Source organism: Onychomys torridus, chromosome 9, assembly GCF_903995425.1.
Source record: "Onychomys torridus chromosome 9, mOncTor1.1, whole genome shotgun sequence".
In the NCBI taxonomy this organism is placed as follows: domain Eukaryota; kingdom Metazoa; phylum Chordata; class Mammalia; order Rodentia; family Cricetidae; genus Onychomys; species Onychomys torridus.
The window spans coordinates 8032567-8054758 of record NC_050451.1 but is presented as its reverse complement, the minus strand read 5'-3'; the positions used below and the strand labels follow the sequence as shown (position 1 = coordinate 8054758).

Below are 22192 nucleotides of genomic sequence, written 5' to 3'. Positions count from 1 at the left end.
GCAAAGAAAGGCAGGAGGCCAGGTGTACTTTCTGCATAGCAGCAAGAGGCCTCTGGTCTAGGTATCTTGTTTTTTCCTCGTGTGTGTGTGTGTGTGTGTGTGTGTGTGTGTGTGTGTGTGTGTGTGTTTGTGTGTGTGTGTATGAGAAGATAACGTTGGGTATTGTACCTCAGAAGTCATTCTCCTTGACCTGGGACTCACCTATTCAGAGAGGCTGGCTGACTGGCAAGCCCTAGGAGTCCATCTGTCTCTGCCTTCCCAGCACTGGAGTTATAAGCATATACCTACATCTGTTTTTCAGTTGTGTGTCAGGGCTCGAACTCGGGTCCTCATGCTTGCACAGCAAACAATTAATGACTGAGCTGTCTCTCCAGCCTCTGTCAGTATTTTTCACCTCTGTGTTCAAGACAGCATCACACTTCTCTTATCATGGGCTCCCTGTGGTGACGGGCTAGGGAATAATGATGGTATTAAGGGATGATGATGGTTCTGTGATGCCCCTCTGGCATCTGGAGAGTGGGCTTTGCAAATCAGACATGTTTTCTTGGCCATTGCCGCTTTCATTTATTGTTCTTGCCTGGCAATTTGGGGTCCAGAAGAGGACTGTTCTGGGCACAAGTGGGCAGTGTTTGAGAAGACACCTGGAGTGGGGTGTGATGGCAAATGCTTTTAATTCCAGCACTTGCGATGCAGAGGCAGGTGGATCTCCATGAGTTCGAGGCCAGCCTGGTCTACAGCATGAATTCCAGGACAGTCAAGGCTACACAAAGAAATTTTGTCTTGGGGTTGGGGGATTTAGCTCAGTGGTAGAGCGCTTGCTAGGCTCGATCCTCAGCTCAAAAAAAAAAAAAAAAAAAAAGAAAAAAAAAAGAAAAAAAGAAAAAAGAAACTTTGTCTTGGGAGGAAAAAAAAAAAAAAAGAAGACACCTGGGACCACAAAGGCTGGTGACAGCAGTTGGCATTTGGTCTTGTTGTCATCACCCGCAGGGTATAGGACCAGCTCTGGGACCAGTGATCAGATTACAACAAAATCCTTCATTCTCTGGGCACAATGACTGCAGAGCACCTTGATGTGTGTATAGTTCCCTTTAAAGAACCTGGAAGGAGGCATCCATCCATGCCCAGAGCTTGACCAGAGGCCACACAGGTTTGGCACATGGAACATAGGACTGTCCCCCAGGTTATCTGTGATCATCTTTCAGGATGGTCTCCAGACCTTAACCCAAATCTAGCTTGACAGCATTAATGGCTAGTCTTATTCCTGCAGCACAGCCAGGAAGGGGGTAGGATGTGGCCAGAGAGGCCAAGAGAACTAGCTAGTGAACAGGTAATGGGATGAAGCTAAGGGGCAGCCTCCAGTCATCTGGGCAATGGGGGAGGGGGGCTCAGAGCCTCCTCTTTCCCGTGATGTCATTGACGATAAGGCCTGTGTCACATTCCATGTGGTACCACAGAGGAGACTGCCTGCTGACACAGGGTCAGCTCCTAAAACACTTCTATGTGTATGTACCACACACTAATGGGTTGTCCCCCCACACACACTTGTCTCCTCAGCCAGTAACCATTTATACTGGGAAAAAAATGAATGCTTCCATATGATATTGTCAGGGACTGAGACATCCAACTGAAAGTCATAGAAACTGAAGCTGGTCTCCTCTAGTAACATCTCCTGAGCTATATTTCAGAGAAGGGCTGCTAGTGTCACTATGGCCCTTCCATGAAACCACTCTAAATGATGTCACCAGACCTTCCGGAAGTTTGCATCTCAGATGAGTCACTGTGGGTAGGGTTTCCATAGCACTCAAAGTACTGCTACTAAGGGGCAGCTGTGCAACATTTGGTATTGTGTATGACGACATTGCAAGTTCAGTGTGAGCCACCATGGCCTCCCGTGTAATAGTGGGTGTAGCTTTCCCAACACCCCGTGCGGTGTTTTCAGAATGAAGTCCCAATGGCATTCCGTGTGGTCAAAGATGGAGCCTCCAGACATTATTTTTGGTGTCAGTGGGTCACAGGAATGAGGAACTAGCTTCATAATTATATTTTTCCTTTCATAGGTATGCAGGTAGTCAGAGAGCCTTTAGCCTACCTCACGTCACTGCCTGCCTTGTTCTCACCCAAGCAGGGCTGATGGCTCTGGTAGTTTTCTGTGTACCTGTCCCTGGCAGCGTGGAGCACCTGGTGCTTGGTTGCTTCTGTGAGGGGACAATTATGCTGCCCTTTGGTCTGGCAATGCCTGGAATGACTTGGGGCAGGGAGGTGATGTCTCACCCTCATTTCTGGGACTGAAAAGTACTTTATAGCTTTGCAGGGTGTGTGTAGGGGGGTAATAGGTTAATTGGTACAATATGTAGTCTCCAAATGTCAACGGCCTAGCACAGTGGGAATTTATTCCTCATTTAAGGAGCCTGACATACCATGCCTGCTCCAGGTAGTAACTCTGGGATCCAGGCCCCTTCCAGTAAGCATTTTGATTATCCTTCTCTTGAATATGTGCATTTAGTCAGTCAACAAACAATGTGCAGGATTCTAGTGGTGATTACTGAGGAAAGACCTGGCAGTGGTGTGTGATCCGTCCACCAGCATTCCCCTGGCCAAAGCTGGTCTTTTCATGGCTGTCAAAAAGTCCTAGGAAGCTGGACGTGGCAGCACATGCTCTTTTTAATCTCAGCACTCAGGAGGCAGAGGCAGGTGGATCTCTGTGAGTTTGAAGCTAGCCTGGTCTACAGATCAAGTTCCAGGATAGCCAGGGCTGTTATACAGAGATCCCTGTCTGGAAAAACCACAGAGAGAGAGAGAGAGAGAGAGAGAGAGAGAGAGAGAGAGAGAGAGAGAGAGAGAGAGAGAGAGAGAGAGAGAGAAGTCCTAGGAAGTGGTAGCCGAGTGCCAGCTTGGTGAGGAGCCAGTGCCAGCCATTGGGAATGAACGGCATAATGGGCATCTGCTGGGTACTACAGGCGATCCTTTCCTGACTCACCCTTTCTCTGCTATCTAACCAGATCACTCCAGGCAGCAAGGCAGCCCAGTCCCAGCTCAGCCAAGGAGACCTTGTGGTGGCCATTGATGGGGTCAACACGGACACCATGACCCACCTAGAGGCCCAGAACAAGATCAAGTCGGCCAGCTACAACCTGAGCCTTACCCTGCAGAAGTAGGTGGAGGCCCTCCTGAGAAGGGGACACAGGTTTGGTGTAGGCACGCAACAGGGAGAGAAGAGAGGCTGTCCTCAGGATTTGCGTGGGTCTAGCCCTGTGCTACAGAGGTGTACAGAAGGGATGGGCAGAAATTCTTGTCAAGCTACCATTGCCTTGCTTTACGGCAGTGGCTTAGGCAGAGAACGTGGCCACTGTGCCACAGGTATATGGAGGGCTGGACCTGGAAGCCCTACTTCCTCTTTCCTCGGGAGATCTGCCCTCACTCCACGCAGAAGAGGCCCATGAGTACTGATGAGAAAACTCTGGGGTTATGACTCCTTATTCTGGTCAAGCGCAGGAGACCTAGCGCATGGGTTGATGTGCACTTGGGCCCTGTGACTCCACTGTTCATCTCTCGGTCTCTCCCGCTGGCCAGGTGTGAGTGTCCTCCCTGACTCTTGTTTCTGGCTTCTCTAGGTCCAAGCGCCCCATTGCCATCTCCACAGCAGCGCCCCCTATCCAGTCCCCACTGCCGGTGATCCCCCACCAGAAGGTAGGTGCTGACCACCCGCGGTTCCTGGAGTGTAACCCTGCCTGCCTGCCTGTCCTTGCCACTGCTGACTCTCATGAGCAGTGTTTGAGTCCCCTTACCTAAGACACATCGAGTTGTGGGGATGCCTACCTGGGCCCAAGACACCATCCCAGGGCCAGCAGCTGTTCTGAGAAGAACCCGGTTTGGAAAACAGCGTGCTGAGAAGAGGGCAGCCATTCTAGTTGAACAGGAACCAGGCGTCTGTCTAGAGGGCTCTGACCCTCATCGTCTGGGAACACCGAGACTAGAGCTGCTGGAAAAGACCCCAGCTTGACTCAGTCATCCCAGGAGGTACCCCCAGGTGTGAAGGGACCTGACTGGCCCTCAGGGTTTCTCCTCCACCCAGATTCTTCCAGTTTCTAAGTGTCTACCCATCTCTCGCAGCTACAGACTCCTCTGTCCATTAGGAAGGCTACTTATAGTGCTAGAGGCCAGGAGTGGAGGGGCAGCAGAGCCCCGCCCCAAATCTCACCACTAGAGCCAGAATCCTTCCTAAACCTTCTCTAAGTGTCGGAACCCTGTGGGCTCAAGGGTCTAACTCACACGTGGGAAGCCTGGTCCAAGGGTCTAACTCACATTCGGGAAGGCTGGTCTAAGGGTCTAACTCACACTTGGGAAGCCTGGTCCAAGGGTCTAACTCACATGCGGGAAGCCTGGTCCAAGGGTCTAACTTACACTGCGGGAAGCCTGGTCCAAGGGTCTAACTTACACTTGGGAAGGCTGGCCCAAGGGTCTAACTTACACTTGGGAACCCTGGTTCAAGGGCCAAACTTACACTTGGGAAGTCTGGTCCAAGGGTCTAACTTACACTTGGGAAGGCTGGTCCAAGTGTCTAACTCACACTTGAGAAGCCTGGTCCAAGGGTCTAACTTACACTTGGGAAGGCTGGTCCAAGGGCCTAACCTACACTTGGGAAGCCTGGTCCAAGGGTCTAACTTACACTTGGGAAGGCTGGTCCAAGGGTCTAACTCACACTTGGGAAGGCTGGTCCAAGGGTCTAACTCACACTTAGGAAGGCTGGTCCAAGGGCCTAACCTAAGCTTGGGGAGGCTGGTCCAAGGGTCTAACCTAAGCTTGGGGAGGCTGGTCCAAGGGTCTAACCTAAGCTTGGGGAGGCCTACCCATAGCTCCCTTACCCATTCTCCCACTACAAGTGTAGACTGACTTCAGTCTGTCCAGTGGGGAGATTGGACAGCAGGTGAGACGGGAAGAAAAGGCTCACAGCGGTGGTGGGGGGGGGTCATAGATTGGGGAACTGGACAGAGGACTGCTGGGAAAATTGCTAAGGCCCACAGAGATGGCCAAATAGCCAGTTGCTTCCTTAGGTTCCCTCTGTACCTCCACCCAAATGTCAGTCGGCCCTGGTTATGAAGGGTCCTCTCCAGGTTGGGTCAGTGAATCAGGAGGCTTGTTTGCATTCACAGGGTACCCATTTAAAGGCAAAAGAGGCCAATAGTCGGGATAGTGGTACCTTACTCTCCCCTGAGCCCCACATCTCCTTCTTAGTCCTTGGAGGCAGCCTTGGCTTTCTGGGAGGAACTTGGCATTCTGTCCAGATGGATGCCAGCCTCTAGGCCAGGAATCACAGGCTTCCTTCTACCGCTCCTCTTGCAAAGGACCTTCCTTCCCAGTGGCCCATCTGGGTGCTTCATGCAGCAGGCTGCAGGCTGTGGGTGGTGGGCTACAGGTGCTCACACTAACATGTCTGTTTCAAGTCCACACGGAAGCACAGCCACGTGTGGCCTCTAACCACTGTCTTCTCTCCCCTGCATGATTGCTGCCCTATGCCAGGACCCTGCTCTGGACACGAACGGCAGCCTGGTGACTCCCAGCCCCAGCCCTGAGGCGAGGGCCAGCCCAGGCACCCTGGAGTTCGAGGACACCTTTAGCTCCTCCTTCTCCCAGACCTCTATCTGCACCCCACACATGGAGGCCCTGGAGCCTGTCCTTCCTCAGGGCAGCCCAGTGGCCAAGGCCAGCCCAGAGGGTGTACAGGGCTCAGTCAGCCCCAAAGTTCTGCCAGGCCCCAGCCAACCGAGACAATATAACAACCCCATTGGCCTGTACTCAGCAGAGACCCTGAGGGAGATGGCTCAGATGTATCAGATGGGCCTCCGAGGGAAGGCCTCAGGTGCTGGACTCCTAGGAGGGTAGGTAAAGGGCATCTTGCCATCTGGTGTGGAGGCACCTGGGTCATCAGTGCTCACTACAACAGCCTGGTCAGGGTGGTCAAGGGGAGGAAGAGGTCTCACCACAGCCAGCGCTGCACCCATGAGGTAGTACGGCCCGAGAGCAACACCAGCAGGGATCCTACTGACGTTTGCAGCCATCCAGGCATATCACTGCTTTGTACAACCTCTGGACTGACATGTCAGCTTTTTTAGAAATTGAAACTGAGGCTCAGAAAAGGTTAAGCTGAGGCCCAACTGTCCAGCTACTACATGACTGAGCTCAGCCTGTGTATAGGAGACTCCGGCTCCCAAAAGTTTTACTCCAGGCCACACTCCATCCCATGAGATGACACTGCCCACTGCCTTTGGGAACTAAAGTTCTAAAAGAAAGACTAGTCTCCACATCCCTGGAGTCTCTACAGCAAGAACAGGGAAGAAAATTAATTCTCAGCTGGGCGGTGGTGGCGCACACCTTTAACCCCAGCACTCAGGAGGCAGAGGCAGGCGCAGATCCCTGAGTTCGAGGCCAGCCTGGTCTACCGAGTGAGTTCCAGGACAGCCAGGGCTTCACAGAGAGACCTTGTCTCAAAAACAAAAAAAGAAGAAAAAAGGGAAAGAAAGAAAATTCTCCAATGATGAGAGTGGTCTAGGAAGGCTACCCAAAGTAGGGGCGCAGGCAGTACCCAAGGAGAGACTGGGCAATGGTATGAGAGGAGGCAGTTTGCAGAACCAACCGGCCCAGGCTGGGGCGGACAGCAAGGAAGCAGAACTCCGAGGAGAAAGGGTCTGTGGAAAACACCTCTGCAGCCACCCCTCAGTCTAGCCAGTGATACTCCATGGGAGCAGGGGTTGAAGAAACATGGAGCTAGGTCACCGGAAGCAGACAAAGGAGGGATCCGCATTTGAGCGCGTATTAGCTGCCAGGTCTCCTCTCTCATCTCGCAGTAACTCTGCTACTGCCCTGTGCGATGGGTGTGCTTCTCTCTAGGTGCTAAAGGCACAGCTAGTTGAGTTGAGGCATTGTAGCCCAGTGTCTCAGTGAGAGGAATCACGTGGTTGTCTTCAGGTTACTGCAAGGACAAAGAGAATGGCACTTGTCACGCACTCACTCACGACACACACTCACGACACACACAACACACACTCACTGGTTGCCTAGACTCTCTCAGGTGATAGTCAAGGGTCAACACAGGAACCCCACCAGCGTGTCCCCAGCCACACCCTCCTCTGCTCTTCTGTGTCCACTAGACCAGAGCTCTCGGATTTCTCAACCTCCCCAGCTCCTTCTGGAATCTGAGCAAGGCCAGCCTCTAGCACATCATGACTTCCCCAAGCCAAGTGTTTCCCAGCAAGGAAGCAGAAAATTCTAGGAATGGCAGGATAAAGATGGCCTCCTTTTCCTGCCTCTGATGGGTAGGTCTTTCTGGACCCCTCCCCACTCCAGGCAAAAAGTTGCCTTCTGGGTAACTGGGAATCCCGAAAGCCCACTTGCAGTGATGGCAATGTCTTCCTGGCTGAGCTCCGACTCTGAGCTAGGAACTGGCTCTTTTGTATTAATTAATTTACTTTATGTGTACGGGTGTTTTGCCTGCATGCATATCTAAGAGACTGTCTGATCCTCTAGGACTGGAGCTACAGTTGTGAGCTGCCATGTAGGTGCTGGAAATCAAACCCAGCTCCTTTGGAAGAGCAGCCAGTGCTCTTAACTGCTGAGCCATCTCTCCAGCCCCATAGGAACTGGCGTTGTCAATGACTTCCGAGGTGGGCTTGATTTCCTTCATCCTAACAAGTCAGGTATAGTGTGAAATTGACCCCAGATCATACAGCTAGTAAGAGGCAGACAGAAGAACTAGCACTCCATCTGCCTGATTCCATCTTGATTTGAGATGGAACAGGGAAGCTAGGAGGTCAGGAGCCCTGTTCCTACCGCCACCCCCACCCTCTCGCCCAGACTCCCGGGTGCCAGTCCTTTGGTGCAGATGATGTCCAGAATCTACTTAGCAAATGTAAGGAATTCTCACTTGATAATCAGAGAAGCGAGATCCAGGAGTGTCTTCAGTGGGAAGGTGGACCAGAGGAGGAAGTGAGGTTGATGCTTTGTTCAAAGTAAAAGCCTGTGTGGTCAGTGTTGACAGCTGTAGGCAGAAAGAGCTGAGACCTCTGCTGGCCTGAGGCCCCGACTTGCTAAGTGTCTAACTGCTTGAAAGCAACAGAGTTGGCAGTTCACTGTGCCCATCTAGTGTGTACATCCTATGCTGAAGGTTTAGACTCGGGGTACAGTGACCTGGCATAACCCATCTGCAAGATGGAAACCTTCACTTCAGTCTTTTTTATTTTTTTAATTTGTATTTTATTTTTATGTGTGAGGGTGTTTTGTCTGCATGTATGTCTGTGCATCACCAGAAGAAGGTATTAGATCCCCTAGAACCGGAGTTACAGATGGCTGTGAACTGCCACGTGGGTGCTGGGAATCAAACTCTGGTCCTCTGGAAGAGCAGCCAATGCTTTTTTTTTTTTTTTTTTTTTTGTTTGTTTGTTTGTTTGTTTGTTTTTTAAGACAGGATTTCTCTGTGTAGTTTTGGTGCCTGTCCTGGATCTTGCTTCGTAGAGCAGGCTGGCCTCGAACTCACAGAGATCTGCCTGGCTCTGCCTCCCGAGTGCTGGGATTAAAGGCGTGCGCCACTGCTGCCCAGCGCAGCCAATGCTCTTAACCATGGTGCCGTCTTCTCCAGTGCCCCCACCTCCTTCTTACGAATAGGGTCGAGATGGAGGAACTTGCCCACAGCCATAATGTTGAAAAGAGGTTAGGAACTGGCCTCTGTTCTGTCATACTCCAAAAGGAAGCCCCTTCCTTCCTTCCTTTCCTCTGAGAAGCCTGTGGCTTGATTCTTGGCAACGGGATCTCTGGGGAGACATGCAGGGGAACCAGTGGAGATCAAGGACAGAGCAGCTTGAACAACCTGCAGGCCCCACTCCTCACTTTCCATGGCCCCACGAGCAAGCGCCCCTGAGCAGGCACTGCATCCCTGCCTGGTGCCTCCTCCTGAGCTGAGGCCTAGCTCCTCTCTGAACTGTGTGTGCTGCAGGCATCCAAGCCTTGGGATGGAGCAGGAACTTAAGGGGACGTTAATGTCAGAGGAGTTGGCTGCTGCACTGTGCAGAGGCAGCCCCCACCCCCCAGTCAGGTCAACACTGCCCTCTGCAGGGGACACTGGGCTGGCGGTCATCGCCAGAGCCGACTCTACAGCTGTCAGCACTAGCCAAACATGGAGAAGAAATGGCAACGCCAAGCTGGCCTTTTCCTAATATAGATCTTCTTGTGGCTATTTTCAGCATGGGACGACAGGAGGAATTTTATCAGCTCTGAGACAGTGGGGGACCTGGGCCTGAACAGATACACCACAGGCTCTCTGGGGTTGGACGTTCTTGGCTTCCTAGCACCCTGGTTGTCCAGCCTAACTGGGGCTAAGGTTCTCTCTTCCAGAGTTCGTAGTGGACAGATCTAGGAAAGCAGGCTATTTGAAGACAACGTCCTCTTGCCTCCATGCTCTCTCATCTGGAGTGTTAGACAGGGCCCCGGGGCCTGCCACCACAGGCATTCTACATTTAAAGAAGCATCATACAGATAATGCTTGCCCAAAGAAATTCGTATTCCAAGAGGCCCATTGTCCTATCAGAGTGAGATATGCCAGGGGGCCCTGCTGGGGGCTTTCCTAAGCAAGCCTTGGACACGCACTCCTCCTGGGTCTCCTCCTGCCTCACTGATGGCCCACACAGCCTTTGGAACGGTCACTGGGGACTGTATCAACTCCCTACTCCCTGCTCCGGGAGGAGTGACCATGGCTGTCGGCCTGTCCTTTGGGAGAGAGAGTAGGGCCCAGGGTCCGTGGAGAATCCTGCCGCACACAGAACAGCACTGCAATGCCTCCTTGGGGCATGAATGCATAAGCTGTCCCCAGGAACAGGGCTATGCTGTGGCTTTTCCCAGTTGGGGAATCACATAAGGAACTTGGGGCCTCAGTCCTTCTTGAAGCAGCCACGATAATCAGGTCTCTACCGCAGCTTTCTCTCCAGGGTCTACAGCCAGGGTATACATATGTGATCCATGGACCGCTACAGTAGTTCTTGAGACAGGCATGAAGTCTCTTCCCCCTGGCAAAGTGCTGGGAGTGCCGGGGCCCACCACATAGAGAGTCCTGGCACTTCCCACCCAAACCAATGGTTCTAGAGCCCCTGATTCCTGGTCTTGCGCTCTTGCCTCCCTTGATTCTTACTTCTTGCAGACTGAGGTTTTGCCAGTGCGGCCTCCTTCACAGCCAGTCTGAAGACGGTCCCTGCATTCACACTTCCCCGGTAGAAGCCTCTCTGACTTCTCTGTCTTCTTTGCTTTTTCCTCTCCTTCTAGGTGGTAGCCAATTCTCCAGCCAAGTTAGTATCCAAGGACAGCATGTGTGTGTGTCCCCGTGTGCCGTTCCAGCATGCACCTGCCATCTGTTGGGTGTGGATGGGTGTGTGCCTGTCGGCATGTGTGCATATGTGCATGTGTGAGTGGGGGTGCATTGTGCCCTGGATGAGCCTGCACCGGTGTTTGCTAGAGTCTGGAGGGAAGCCATCACAAGGGACGGGTATCTGTGTGATGGTCTTAATTTCCCTCCCAGTTTCCCACTCCAGCAGCTTGCAGATTAATTCAGGTGTGTGGGGGGTGCTGCACTGTCCCTGGCCTGTGTGGGTCTGAAGATTCTTCTGTCCCAGTGGGACCCCTGAGAAGGACTACATGCGATTTTATCTCTGCTTGGGCATGCACCTACCTGCTGAAGGGAAGAACCTGGATAGGTAGAGGCTGGCAAGCTCTGGACAAGGGGGGCCTGGGCAGCCTGAGCCATCCTCCGAGGAATAAGCTCACACACAGAAGGATCTGGAAGAAGAGTCCCAGGCTACAGAGGAATGACTGGCAGGATAAGCCCCTTCATGGAGGAACTCTGCTCAGAACCTCAGCATCTCCGAGTGTGCCCAGTGTGACCGCTTTTCGCCTTTGGAACGTTCTAGAATCTGCTTGGGCTGCTGCCTCTTCTGTCACATGGCCCAGCTTCTGTCCTCTTCCCAAGTCCCACTCCCCTGAACCCTCCTGTGTCTGCTTCTCCATGCTGAGGTGTGCGATGGGAGTGTGGGCACCATGTCTGGTGCCCCTGCTGACCCTAAGAGGGAGTTCAGGCTGAAGTGAAGCCTGAAGGGGAGCTGGGAGAGTTGATTCAGGTGGACATGAAAGATCTTCTGCACGGGGTCTTGGGAGATGCCAAGAATTTTCCTGGCCACACTCAGACAGCCCACAGTGGGGGAACTTGGGTAACTTACTTGGGCCCAAGACCTCAGCTTTGGGAGATCTCTCTCCACTTTCTCACCAGCCCCCCTGGCCTTGACTTCCCATGTAACCATCACCTCTTGCCCTCTCTCCTCCCTTCCCTCCTCCAACCCTCCCCCACCTTTTCCTGCCCGCCCTCCTCAGCGCCGACTACCAGGAACGCTTCAACCCCAGCGTCCTGAAGGACTCAGCCCTGTCCACCCACAAGCCCATTGAGGTGAAGGGTTTGGGCGGCAAGGCTACCATCATCCACGCACAGTACAACACCCCCATCAGCATGTACTCGCAGGATGCCATCATGGATGCCATCGCTGGGCAGGCCCAGGCCCAGGGCAGTGACTTCAGTGGGTAAGCGCCTACCAACATCACATGCCTACGGAGGCTATCAAGCAATAGCAGGACCAGCTTTCTTCTCTCACCTAGCACCTCCCAGGTTCAGGCCTGTGGAGGAGGTGGACCAGCCTTCACCAGGGACTTTCAGAATGTGTTGCCCTCTCTCTTCAGAGTTCAGCTGTAGAAGTGGCAAAACGCAGAACGCTGTGTTTCCTCAAAGGGGTTGTGAGACCCTGCATGTCCCAGGCTTCATGAGAGGGGCTGGTTGGAGACTTCTGAGGTGCTTTTAAAGGAGCACCGGGGGCTCCCCGGGCCTCTTGTAACTAAAGCCATACTGGGGGAGTGGAGGAAATGGTCCTGTTCTTCTAGCAATGAGCGTCAGTCCAGCCTTTGGTGGGTTTGGTACTGGAAGAGGCCTCGGGTGCCATTGGTAGTCAACCTCATGATGGGCACCTCTCTCCTCCTCTTTGCCCAGGAAGCCTGGCTTCAGAGCAATGGGGTTTGAAATGTCCATGGTTCCTGGGATTGGTCTACTCGCTTGGCTGGGGAACTTGAGGGCGGACTAGGGACAGAGCTGGTAGAAACTCAGAGGATGCCCGTTAACAGGGCCATTCTCTCTTCTGTCTTCTCCTCCCTCATTTCTGTCTTGTCTTTGTCTCTCTCTTTCTCTGTGTACTCTCTTCTCCTCTCTCTGTCTGTCTCTTTTCTCAGTCTTCCTCTCTATTGTTACTTGTTTTGATCAGTCTCTCTCATCTGTTTTCTTACACACACACACACACACACACACACACACACACACACACACACGGGGGTGGGGGGGATGAAGGAGGAAGGCCATTACTTGTTCCTGTTGGGGAATGTCACAGTGCAGAGCTTACCTCTAGGCAAAGGCAATGTATTTATTATCCCTGGATCAGAGATTCCCAGCAACTCAGGAGAAAAAGTCTAAGAGGATATTAAACTTTTTTTCTGAAACTATAAAAGCTGATACTGTAAGAGGGACACAGAAATGTCCCAGGCAGTTCCTCCAGGACAAGGGCAAGCACTTGTGGCCATTTGTTATACATGCAGAGGCCAGAGGATAATGCACCCGGCTGCATGTCCTGAGCTCCATTTCTGGAGTCTGACCTCGTCTCAGAGAGGTACTGCTTCCCATCGACCACCAGGGGGCGGAGGTTGTCCATTTTGCAGCCACTAGTCCGAAACCGGCAGAGTTCATGATTGCAGGCTGCCCTTTGCAGACATCTGGACTGTGTAGATTTACTTAAATCACTCATTCAAAGAAAAAAAAAATGACCATGCAACTTTTAAAAACAGCCATTAGCTCATGTGCACACAGAAAAACAAATCTGCCTGACTAAGCCCAAGAGCCAATGGGATTTCCTGTTACCATTTGTCACATGGTCCTTGGTGTGCCCTGAAAAGTAGTAGGTAGGAGTCACCAAGGGAAAGTCAAATGGGAAATGATGGATGAACTGCTCATCACACTTCACTTTCTGCATACTGGGAAAACTTGTATTATTTGATTTTGTTATGGGGCACCTGTGGTTCGGAGACTATGGTGCTCTGTCGATTAACCTAGCTGTCTCTCACCTCTTCCCTTCCCTTCCCTGCCTCCGGTTTTGCTAGTGTGCCTGGAAAGGATCAACCTTTCCTTCCTTTTAGCTCAAGCGCGCTGAGCTGCGGCTGCCATGGTGCAGTGAGGAATCCTCCTGACCATAATGTGTTCCGTTTCTGCTGTCAATTTCCACGGTTCTTTCCTCACTGACAGTTTTCTTTTTCTCTCTCTTCTTCCTTCACCCGTCCCACTCCCCTAACTCATTTCTGGTCCTAACCCCGCTCTCTTGCGTGCGCTGCCCCTCTGCTATCCCATGATGGATGCGCACTCGCGGCTGGGGTTCCTTCTGCTTGGCAGGGCGTCGCCGCTGGCGTAAGTAGACCCGCAGTGTCTGTCTGGTCATCTGTCTAGTTGTTGCAGGATGGTGTGTGGGTTTGGTGGGATGCGTCTGAGGACAAGTGGTCAGCCCGTGTGCTCTGGCCACCTTTTTCCTCACACCCACCTCGCAGCCACACGACATCCTCTGCAGCCTCCACAGGCAGATGCTTGTCTTTTGAAGTCCACCCATGTCGATGTGGCTATGGAAATCTAGTGGTGGCACTCACAGTGCGCCCATCCCAGCCTGAGGCTCCATTCCTGCCTTCTCCTTGCCATGCTTTGGTGAGGTTTTCCCAGCCTTTCCTCGCTTCCCTGGGACACGGCACACTTGGGGGTCAGAATGCATACTGGGCTATTATTCAGTGCCAGGACGTTACAAAATCAAAGGTTGTTCTTTTAGAAAGCCCAAAGCCCACAAGAACCAGAGATCTGGTTGTGCCCAAAGACCTCAGGAGCCCTTAGGATGAAGGGCTGTATGAGAAACGGCTTTCTGCGTGAAGAACAAGAACCCAGTCTTCCCTTCAGTTCTCACGCAGCTGTAAGCCTCTTCCTTGGATGGACCGCAGAGGAATCTGGGTGGCCCACAACCGATCTCCATCACAATCTGACAGTCCCTGGCTCTCTAGGCTAGAGAAAGCCTTCGGGAAGTGGGAGCAGGGCTGCTGCCCTCCATCCTTTTACTCTGTGCGCTCTCATAACTCACCCTGAGCCGAGCCTAAGGGCCCAATCCTGGGAAACTAGGCCAAATCTACCCAGCTCCTCGAAGAGAAAGTCAGAGATGTGTGTACTGGGGGATCCTGTCTCAGCTAGCCAGTCGCCACTGGGGCAGATGGAGCCAGGCAGGAGGGTGCGTGCGAGCTAGGGCATGCCTCCGCTGTGCTGTGTCTCCATGTGGTCAGAGCATCTGAGTCGTGTAGTCCCTGGTAGGCAGACGTGGCCTTTGAGCTTCCTGACCATAAAACACCTGTCAGAAGGACACAGGACAAACCAGGAGCGGTGGTACATAATCTCGGTACTCAGAGGAATGGGGCAAGGATGGCTACGTAGCAAGACTCTGCTTCCAAATAAATAATAATAAAAAAAAACAAAAACAAAGGTGAAGTAAAAACTAATGATAACAGAAGGGAACAAAAAGGACATTGGGCTGGGCCTGGGCCACCCAAGTCATAGTTCAGTGGCGCCCCTGTCTACTATAGCCTGGTACTAGTCAGCTGACCTCTCTGGACCTCAGTTTCAACATCTGTTAGCAGAAAGGGCTAGCTGGCAGGCTGTTACTGCCATAGGTCTGGCCTGAGCACCTCCAACATCTGAGAGGTTTCTGGGCATCACAAATCCACTCCAGGCAGCTGGACATTGCAGCACCTGAGAGGCCCTGGGATCCCTGCTGGCTTTGATCTACAGTTGAAAAATTCATTCAGCTAAGAATTTTGAGCACCTATTATACGTCAGACCCTGGGAGCTCAGGGACCAGATTCCCCTCAAAAGACTATGCCTGCAACCTCATTCCTAAACCCCTCCTCCACCTGCAGCTATAACCCCCCAGTGTCCATGCAGATCATGCCAGTGCTGAGCAAAATTTCCTGCCTTGTTTCTCCTCATACTTGGTAGCCAGGCTGTCTTCTGCAGCTGAGCCAGAAGCCCCAGGCATCTTGCGGCAGCTCCCTGTCTGGATCTGTGGGTGTGAGGAGGCCATGGGATGGGTCCTGAGCAGGTCCCTCAGGCAGGCTGTTCTCACTCTTGCCCCCTGCAGAGCTGGCTCAGGAAAGCTAAAATCACTTCAAGGGGAACTACCTTCTCCTGCCCTAAAGGGACTCCTCTGGCCTGTGGGGTGGGAACTTGTTCAGGCCAGGATTAGCACTGGGGTGGGGCCAGGAGGAAAGGATAGAAACCTCATGAGCAAGAAGAGCCACTGTCCCACTGGGCCTTCCCTGACCTCTGAGCTCCTGAGAGCCGGAACCCCAGGCTTCTCAGCTCTTCTGGTAATAGTGGGTGAAAACAGTGTGTACAGATGTGGGGAGGGCCGAATGCAGTGGGAGAACAAGGTGGTGGGGGGGGGTCTGAGTTCCAGCCTGGCCTCCACCCACACCCCTTCCTGCCCTCCAGGAGCCTCCCTGTGAAAGACTTGGCGGTGGACAGCGCCTCTCCGGTGTACCAGGCCGTGATCAAAAACCAAAGCAAGCCGGAAGACGAGGCTGATGAGTGGGCCCGCCGCTCCTCCAACCTGCAGTCCCGCTCCTTCCGCATCCTGGCCCAGATGACAGGGACAGAATATAGTGAGTGGAAGCGTTGACGTCAGTGGGAATGGGGGTGGGGCGGGGAGAGGGGGGGGGGGCAGAGGGGCCGGCTCCTGCACAGTTGTAAAGCCTATAGAAGCAGAGGAGTCAAGCCACCTGCCTTTGACCGTTAACTAACATTGGTAAGAGTCGGCGGCTGGAGAGAGCCTCTGAGTCCCCAGGCGGGCCTTCCATGTTAACGGCTAACTCCAAACGTGAGCAGAAGCCTTGCCGTACAGTTTCCCACAAGGGGATGGCTCATAACTGGGAGAAGAGGACCCGCAGGCTGGCTGATTCCTAGGGACTTAGCTGTCCTCAGAGCTCTAGTGGACTTTCTTCCTATGTTCAGTGTGAATCCTCCTGACCAACTTCTTTCTCCCACAGTGCAAGACCCTGATGAAGAAGCTCTGCGAAGATCAAGGTAGGTGCCTAGACTTGGGTTCCACGGCCTTGCCTTCTAACCTCATCCCTCCCCGGGGAGCCCCCAGGCCACATGACTCATGGAAAGAACCTTTCATGTTTATGTATTCCAAAAGCTCAGCCCTTAAAGGGTTTCAGCAGATGCGGGCTTGGGTGGCTTTCCCAGTGAGGTAGATTCAAGAGTGAAGAATCTAGGCTCCCCTGGCTCCCTTCCTGGGCAGGGGCAGGGCTGCTTTGGCCTTCACTGGGCTTTGGAGAACGAGGGCATCTCTCCCTGTGAGGGCAGTGAGCCAATGCCTCGCCTGCACCCTCATCTTTGGGCTTGTCCCCTTGTGAGTCTGAAGGCTTGGCACTGTGAGCAGGCACACAGAGGGCCAGGCTAGGCATGAATACCTGACCCCTGGATTCACCGGCCCATGCATACAATGAGGCACCAGTTCTAGAAATTGCTCCAAGTGTAACAGCTGCTGCAGGGAAATACAAGCCCTTGGCACCAGGAGGGCTTGTATAGGGCTAGGCATCTCAGGGCATGGTCTCCTGGTCAGTGGCAAGTCTGGGACCACCACCACTTGCCTACTGCCTGTGCCCTGTTAGGAGCTGTAGCCCTGGGCATGAGTGGGGCATGGCTGTTTTAAAACCCACTGGAACCTGTCAGGGCCTTCCATGGTGAGGCATGGGGCCTGTGTGATTATCTGTCTACTTCTGGTAGTGAGTATGTCATCTGCATGTTCTTTTTGGACAGTCTGTCTGGGGCCAGGGAGTCCTGTGATAGCCTCTCTGGGAGGGTCTGGGACTCAAAGGCATGTTCTACCCTGAGCCAAGCTTTCTGTACTCGCTAACCACACATGGTGGCCACAGAACTCGAGAAGAGTAGGGTTCTGGGGCCAGCTGGGACTCCATGTGCATTTGATTGTTGAACTTGTGTTTTGCCAACCCAAGCTGCTCCCACTTTCTGGCTGGGAATGTGCTCCTCCCAGCCCTGTGAAGGCTGGCATGTAGTCCCGGAAATGTGTTTAACCTCTTAGCTCCTTTGTGCATCGAACAGCCCCAAGGACGATGCTGCTGTGTTTAGCTCCAATGTGGAGCACCAGCTGTCTCTTGTGTGGCTGAGCTCTCAGCTCTCCGTTCCTCCTGTGCTCTGCGGCCCCTCCATGCTCTTTCTGTGTTTTCCCCACCCTCTTCATTGAAGCCACCCACACAGATGTCCCTGGGGATAATGCAGACTTTCCCCAAGACTCAGTAGAGGGGCCTTTATGTCACCTCCCTGACACAGTCAACAGCTTACACCCCAAGTTCTTTCCATCACAAAGTCAACTGGAGGTCCTTTTCTCCCCTCTACAAGACACAGCATCCTTCCTTCATGGCCTCCGTCACCTCTTCTGGTCACTTTATGCTCTTCTTCTGTCCAATATGCATACTAGTCACGCTAAGCTTATGCCCTGCTGTGAGCTGTTCATGCTTATAAGGAAAAGGTTCCCAGTAGGAGGAGTGCTGATCTGTTTCCTGTTCCCCTGGAACATTAGCAGGCACTGCCATAGAGTCTCCACAGAAGAAAATCCAACAAGAGGTCCCAAGGAGAGGGCTGCTTCAGCCTGCTTCTTGCCTTAGCCCTGGCCATCCCTCCCAGGATTCCAGGTCCTTCAGTTGGAGACTCTGAGGTTCCAGCAGACTTCCCACGCCCCCAGGACCAGAGGGTGCAAGCCTCTTGATTCTGTCTCTTTTCCTGACTTTAATTTGTTGAGAGTTGTCCTCATGGACAGAGTCTTCCATGTCCCCAAATCCCAGCAGCCCAGGGCTCTGGGCAGAGGCTGTGTATGCCCTCCTTCCGTTAAAGTGCCAAGTAAAGTCTGCATCCACTGGGGGCTTAGGCTCACTCACTCAAGTGGCCTTGTGAGCAGAAGAAAGCATGTTTGTCCCTCATGTGTGGGACTGCTCAGGGGACCCGCTTCTCGGTGGTCAGTCACACCCTGACTCCAGAGTTGGAGGCTGAGCCCCGGGACCTGCTGATCCATCCTGTGGGCTCATGACAGCTACCACCCTGCTCATTTCTCCTCCCACATTGGCCCCTAGTGTTCTGGCGTGCTGGCAAGTCTGAAAGCCACAGCTGGAGACACTGGGACGTCCAGGCACCGCAGTCTGAGCAGGCCCAGGAGGCCTCCTTGCTGTCTTTTGCTCTCCCTCGTTCTCTGTGCCTTCCTCTTCTTGTCTTCGCTTTGGCAGCCAGGAATTTCCCCACAGTACCAAACAGAGTAGGTTCTCGAGATTCATAGAGGTTCTAGAAATGTCCTTCACTTTGTCATTGAGCACCGGTGTCAAACTGTCGTTGAGCCTCGGTGGGCTTTGTTTAAACTGGAAATTCACCGGCAACTGGACCTGTCTCATTTTGCACCTCCAAAGTCTCTAAGAGACGACTGTGAGTGCATGCACGGCTGTGTGGGCCTTGCCACAAGGCCTTCGCCTGTACTTCTTTCATCCGTTCACCCTGGTCCTTTGAGGGGCAGGTGTGTGGCAGGGGAAAAGGCGCCGCACTTAGATGGTGGTTTTGCTGTTGAACTTCTGTGTGGCTTTGGATTACTCATGTGGACATCTCTGAGACTCTTGGTATAATGCAAAGGTTGGGTCACACCAGAGTATTACAACTATGTTAGCAACTAGCAGCCCCCACCTTTGTGCAACAATCTTACAGAGTTCCAATGTGCTGGATTCAAGGACTGGAGTGAGGGCTTGCCAGGTCGTGCAGATGGGAAAGTGGACCTCGGTGAACACAGTGATGTTGGGATGCAAGGACCATGACCTTGTTTAACTGTAAGACCAGCTGTGCCCCATGTCAGTCTCTCTGGTTCATGCACACTGGCAGCTCGTTTTTAAATTGGACTTTTCATTCTGAGGCAATTGCCAATTTACTTGCAGTTGTAAGAAATGACAGAGATCCTGGGCAGTGGTGGCACATGCCTTGAATCCCAGCACTCAGGAGGCAGAGGCTGGTGGATCACTGAGTTCAACACCAGCCTGGTCTACAGACTGAATTCCAGGACAGCCAGGATTACACAGAGGAAACCTGTCCAAACCAAAAACCAAAACCAAAAACGAAAAGGAAACAACAAAAGAAAGAGAGAGAGAGAAAGAGAGGAGGAGAGAACGAGCGGAGAGACTCCTTGTGCCTTTCCCCCACTTCCATTTCCACTGGCAAAGTCTTACATCATAGCACAACGTCACACTGATAATGATGACATCACTTCAACCACAAACACAGACTGTCTCACACCTAAGACTATGTCACATGTCTCCATGCAGCCGCACATATGCACCCGGCCCACCCCGTACCAGCGACCAGCAATGACTGGTATAGCATACAACCATTTAGGGTTCGCTTTTTCCTCAGCAGAGTTCCTTTGGACTTCATCTAAGTTGTTGAATGAACCAGTACAAATTCACACACACACACACACACACACACACACACACACACGCACACACACACACAGAGAGAGAGAGAGAGAGAGAGAGAGTGAGAGAGAGAGAGAGAGAGAGAGATTCCAAAATCCAAAGTGCCCCAAACCCAAAACTTTTCTGAGTACCATGAACACCAAAGGTAGAAATTTTTAGCTTTGACCTCATGTAAAAACACAGATTCTAGGCCAGGCAGTGGTGGTGCGTGCTTTTAATCCTAGCACTTGGGAAGCAGAGCCAAGCAGATCTGTGAGTTTGAGGCCAGCCTGGTGTAAATAGAGAGTTCCAGATCAGCTACATAGTAAGACCTTGTCTCAAAAAGAAAAACAGAAACAGTAGACACAGATGCCAGGCTGGGGTGTAGCTCAGTGGCAGGGGGCTTGCCTACATGCACAAGAACCCCAGTTCAATCTCCAAGACTGGAGCCATGGGAGGAGCAAAACACAGGTCTCATAAAAATATTACATTTGAGTTGTAGAAAGTGTATATACACTATAAATGAATTTTATGTTGGGTCCCCAAGATATCTCATTGTATATGTACAAATATCCCAAAACCATCTGAAATCCAAAACAGTTGCGCCCCACGCATTTTGGATCAAGGTTATTCAGCCTGTGGCTCATTTGTTCCTTTTTACTGTTAAGTAGTATCCCGTGATGTAGTTACAGCAGTTAGATTTTGATTTTTGTTTTTACTTAGTTAACTGTTCACAGTTCTACCTCTGGACGACAATGCCAGCACTACTTTTTAAAAACTGTGTCTCGGTTCAGGTTGAGTGCGTTATGTTTGTGGTTAGATGTGGTCCCTGCTACTGCACTCTGCTATGGAGGTGTTCGAGGCCCTTCTGTCGGGAGGGTTAGCATCCCAGCATCACTGGCTGGCCTTTCCCTGCTCCCTGTCTCTTCCCTTTCTACGTTCTTGCCACTGGGTGCCTGCACTGCACCTTCACCTGGGCAGCTGTGGGTTGGGCCTCCCAGAGGCCCCACTGACAGGAAGTATCAAGTCCAGCCCCTTTGTTTCTGAGGCAATGAGTATGTGTGTGTGCTTGTGAACTGGGGTAGGCCTGGGCTGTTCTCAGGCCTGGGCCTGCAGGAGCCCAGGGTTGCATGTGAAGGCTTCTCTGTGGAGATGGTGAAGGTGAGGAGTGCCAGGCATACAGGGAGGTGACAGGTCTACCCACAGTCCTCATCATAAAAGTTAAATGTCCCTTCTTCTTGGTGCCCAGCTAGAGGACAGAGACTGTTCTGGGCCTGCCTGCCTGGTTGGTTCAGTTCCAAGAGCCCACAGCCAAAGCAGCTCTGCCCAGCCCTAGACACATGGGCCAGGGAGCCCGCCTCCCTTTGCCCATTCTGCCCTTTGGCCCACTAACCAGGCCCCTATCCTCCCTCCAAGCAAGGCAGGGACTTCAGTCCCTCCATTTTGTCCCAGAATTCTAGTCTTGCACTATTCGACCCAAGCCTGCCTTCTGGAGAGTAAGTTCCCTAAGGATGGCACCGTCCATCCCCACCCTCCCGCTATCCCAGCTTCAGGCAGGGAAATGGTGGACATGTCCCCTAACCCCTCTCTTTCTCCCTTTCTTTCTCTCTCTGTCTCTCTGTCTCTGTCTCTCTCTCTCTTGTCTCTGTCTCTGTGCCACAGGGAAAGGTTTGAAACGGAACGTAACAGCCCACGTTTTGCCAAATTGCGCAACTGGCACCATGGCCTTTCAGCCCAAATCCTTAATGTTAAAAGCTAAAAGGCTGCCTGGATTCCCCTGACCCATGGCAGGCTGGACCCCCAACCCTCTCCCACACAGATCTGGCATGTGAGCCCCATGGTGATGCTTGATAATGAACGACTGTGAGGGGCACCTCTGGTAGCCAACGGTAGTACTTCTGCTCTCTGCCTATCCCAGAGTTGACAGCTGGGGGCCAGTGCCATGACTCAGCCCCTCCTTCTTACCTCTCCCAAACCCACCCCAGCTCCCACAAGCAGAGACTCTGAACACCCTATGCAAACCCTTAGCTTTAGTCCAGAGAGGACATGACAGGGTTTGCTGGCCTAACACAGCCAAACAATGAAAATATAGTGGCCACTGCCCATGTGCCCACCCACTCAGCACCTGGCCTATATACTCACCTGGAACACGTTGCCTGCAGATCAGGGTCCCGGGTGGGCACCCTCTTCTCTGTACTTGTGTGCTGGCTTCATAGTTCTTTCTTGTGTACATATAAGCATGCTTGTTTTGAAATAAAGAGGATTTGAAATGAACGAACCAAGCCCCAATCATGCTGTGCCTGTGTGTGTGCCCTGCACCCCGCCTTGGGAGGGCCTTCAAGGACAGTGTCTAGGACAGAGAGGCCAGTTTCCAGCAGGGGAGGCCCAGTGCAGCTCTGCTCATCCTGCTTCCCTATACCCCAGGCGAAGGATCCCAGGATGAGGGATCCACACTGGATAGCCTGCCTCTCCCTGGGCAATGTGGATGCGCTACCCCAGGACTGTGGCTTCTCCTTCCACACTCAGTATGACTGACAGGTGGCGCCAT

At 52.6% G+C, this 22192-nt stretch overlaps 1 protein-coding gene across 11 annotated transcripts in view; it reads left to right on the top strand.

Annotated features, from left to right (window-relative positions):
* Ldb3 (LIM domain binding 3) overlaps positions 1-22192 on the top strand; it is a 62259-nt gene that overhangs the window by 6509 nt on the left and 33558 nt on the right. For 2 of the 11 annotated variants that reach the window (XM_036199819.1, XM_036199816.1), the window contains exons 2-8: positions 3000-3151; positions 3612-3687; positions 10303-10325; positions 11401-11604; positions 13505-13519; positions 15629-15798; positions 16183-16219. In XM_036199819.1, the coding sequence (XP_036055712.1) occupies positions 3000-3151; positions 3612-3687; positions 10303-10325; positions 11401-11604; positions 13505-13519; positions 15629-15798; positions 16183-16219 (677 nt within the window). Of the gene's footprint in view, positions 1-2999; positions 3152-3611; positions 3688-5517; positions 5877-10302; positions 10326-11400; positions 11605-13504; positions 13520-15628; positions 15799-16182; positions 16220-21306; positions 21934-22192 lie in introns of those variants that run through there. The other 9 variants (XM_036199820.1, XM_036199817.1, XM_036199818.1 and 6 more) reach the window with 7 other exon arrangements.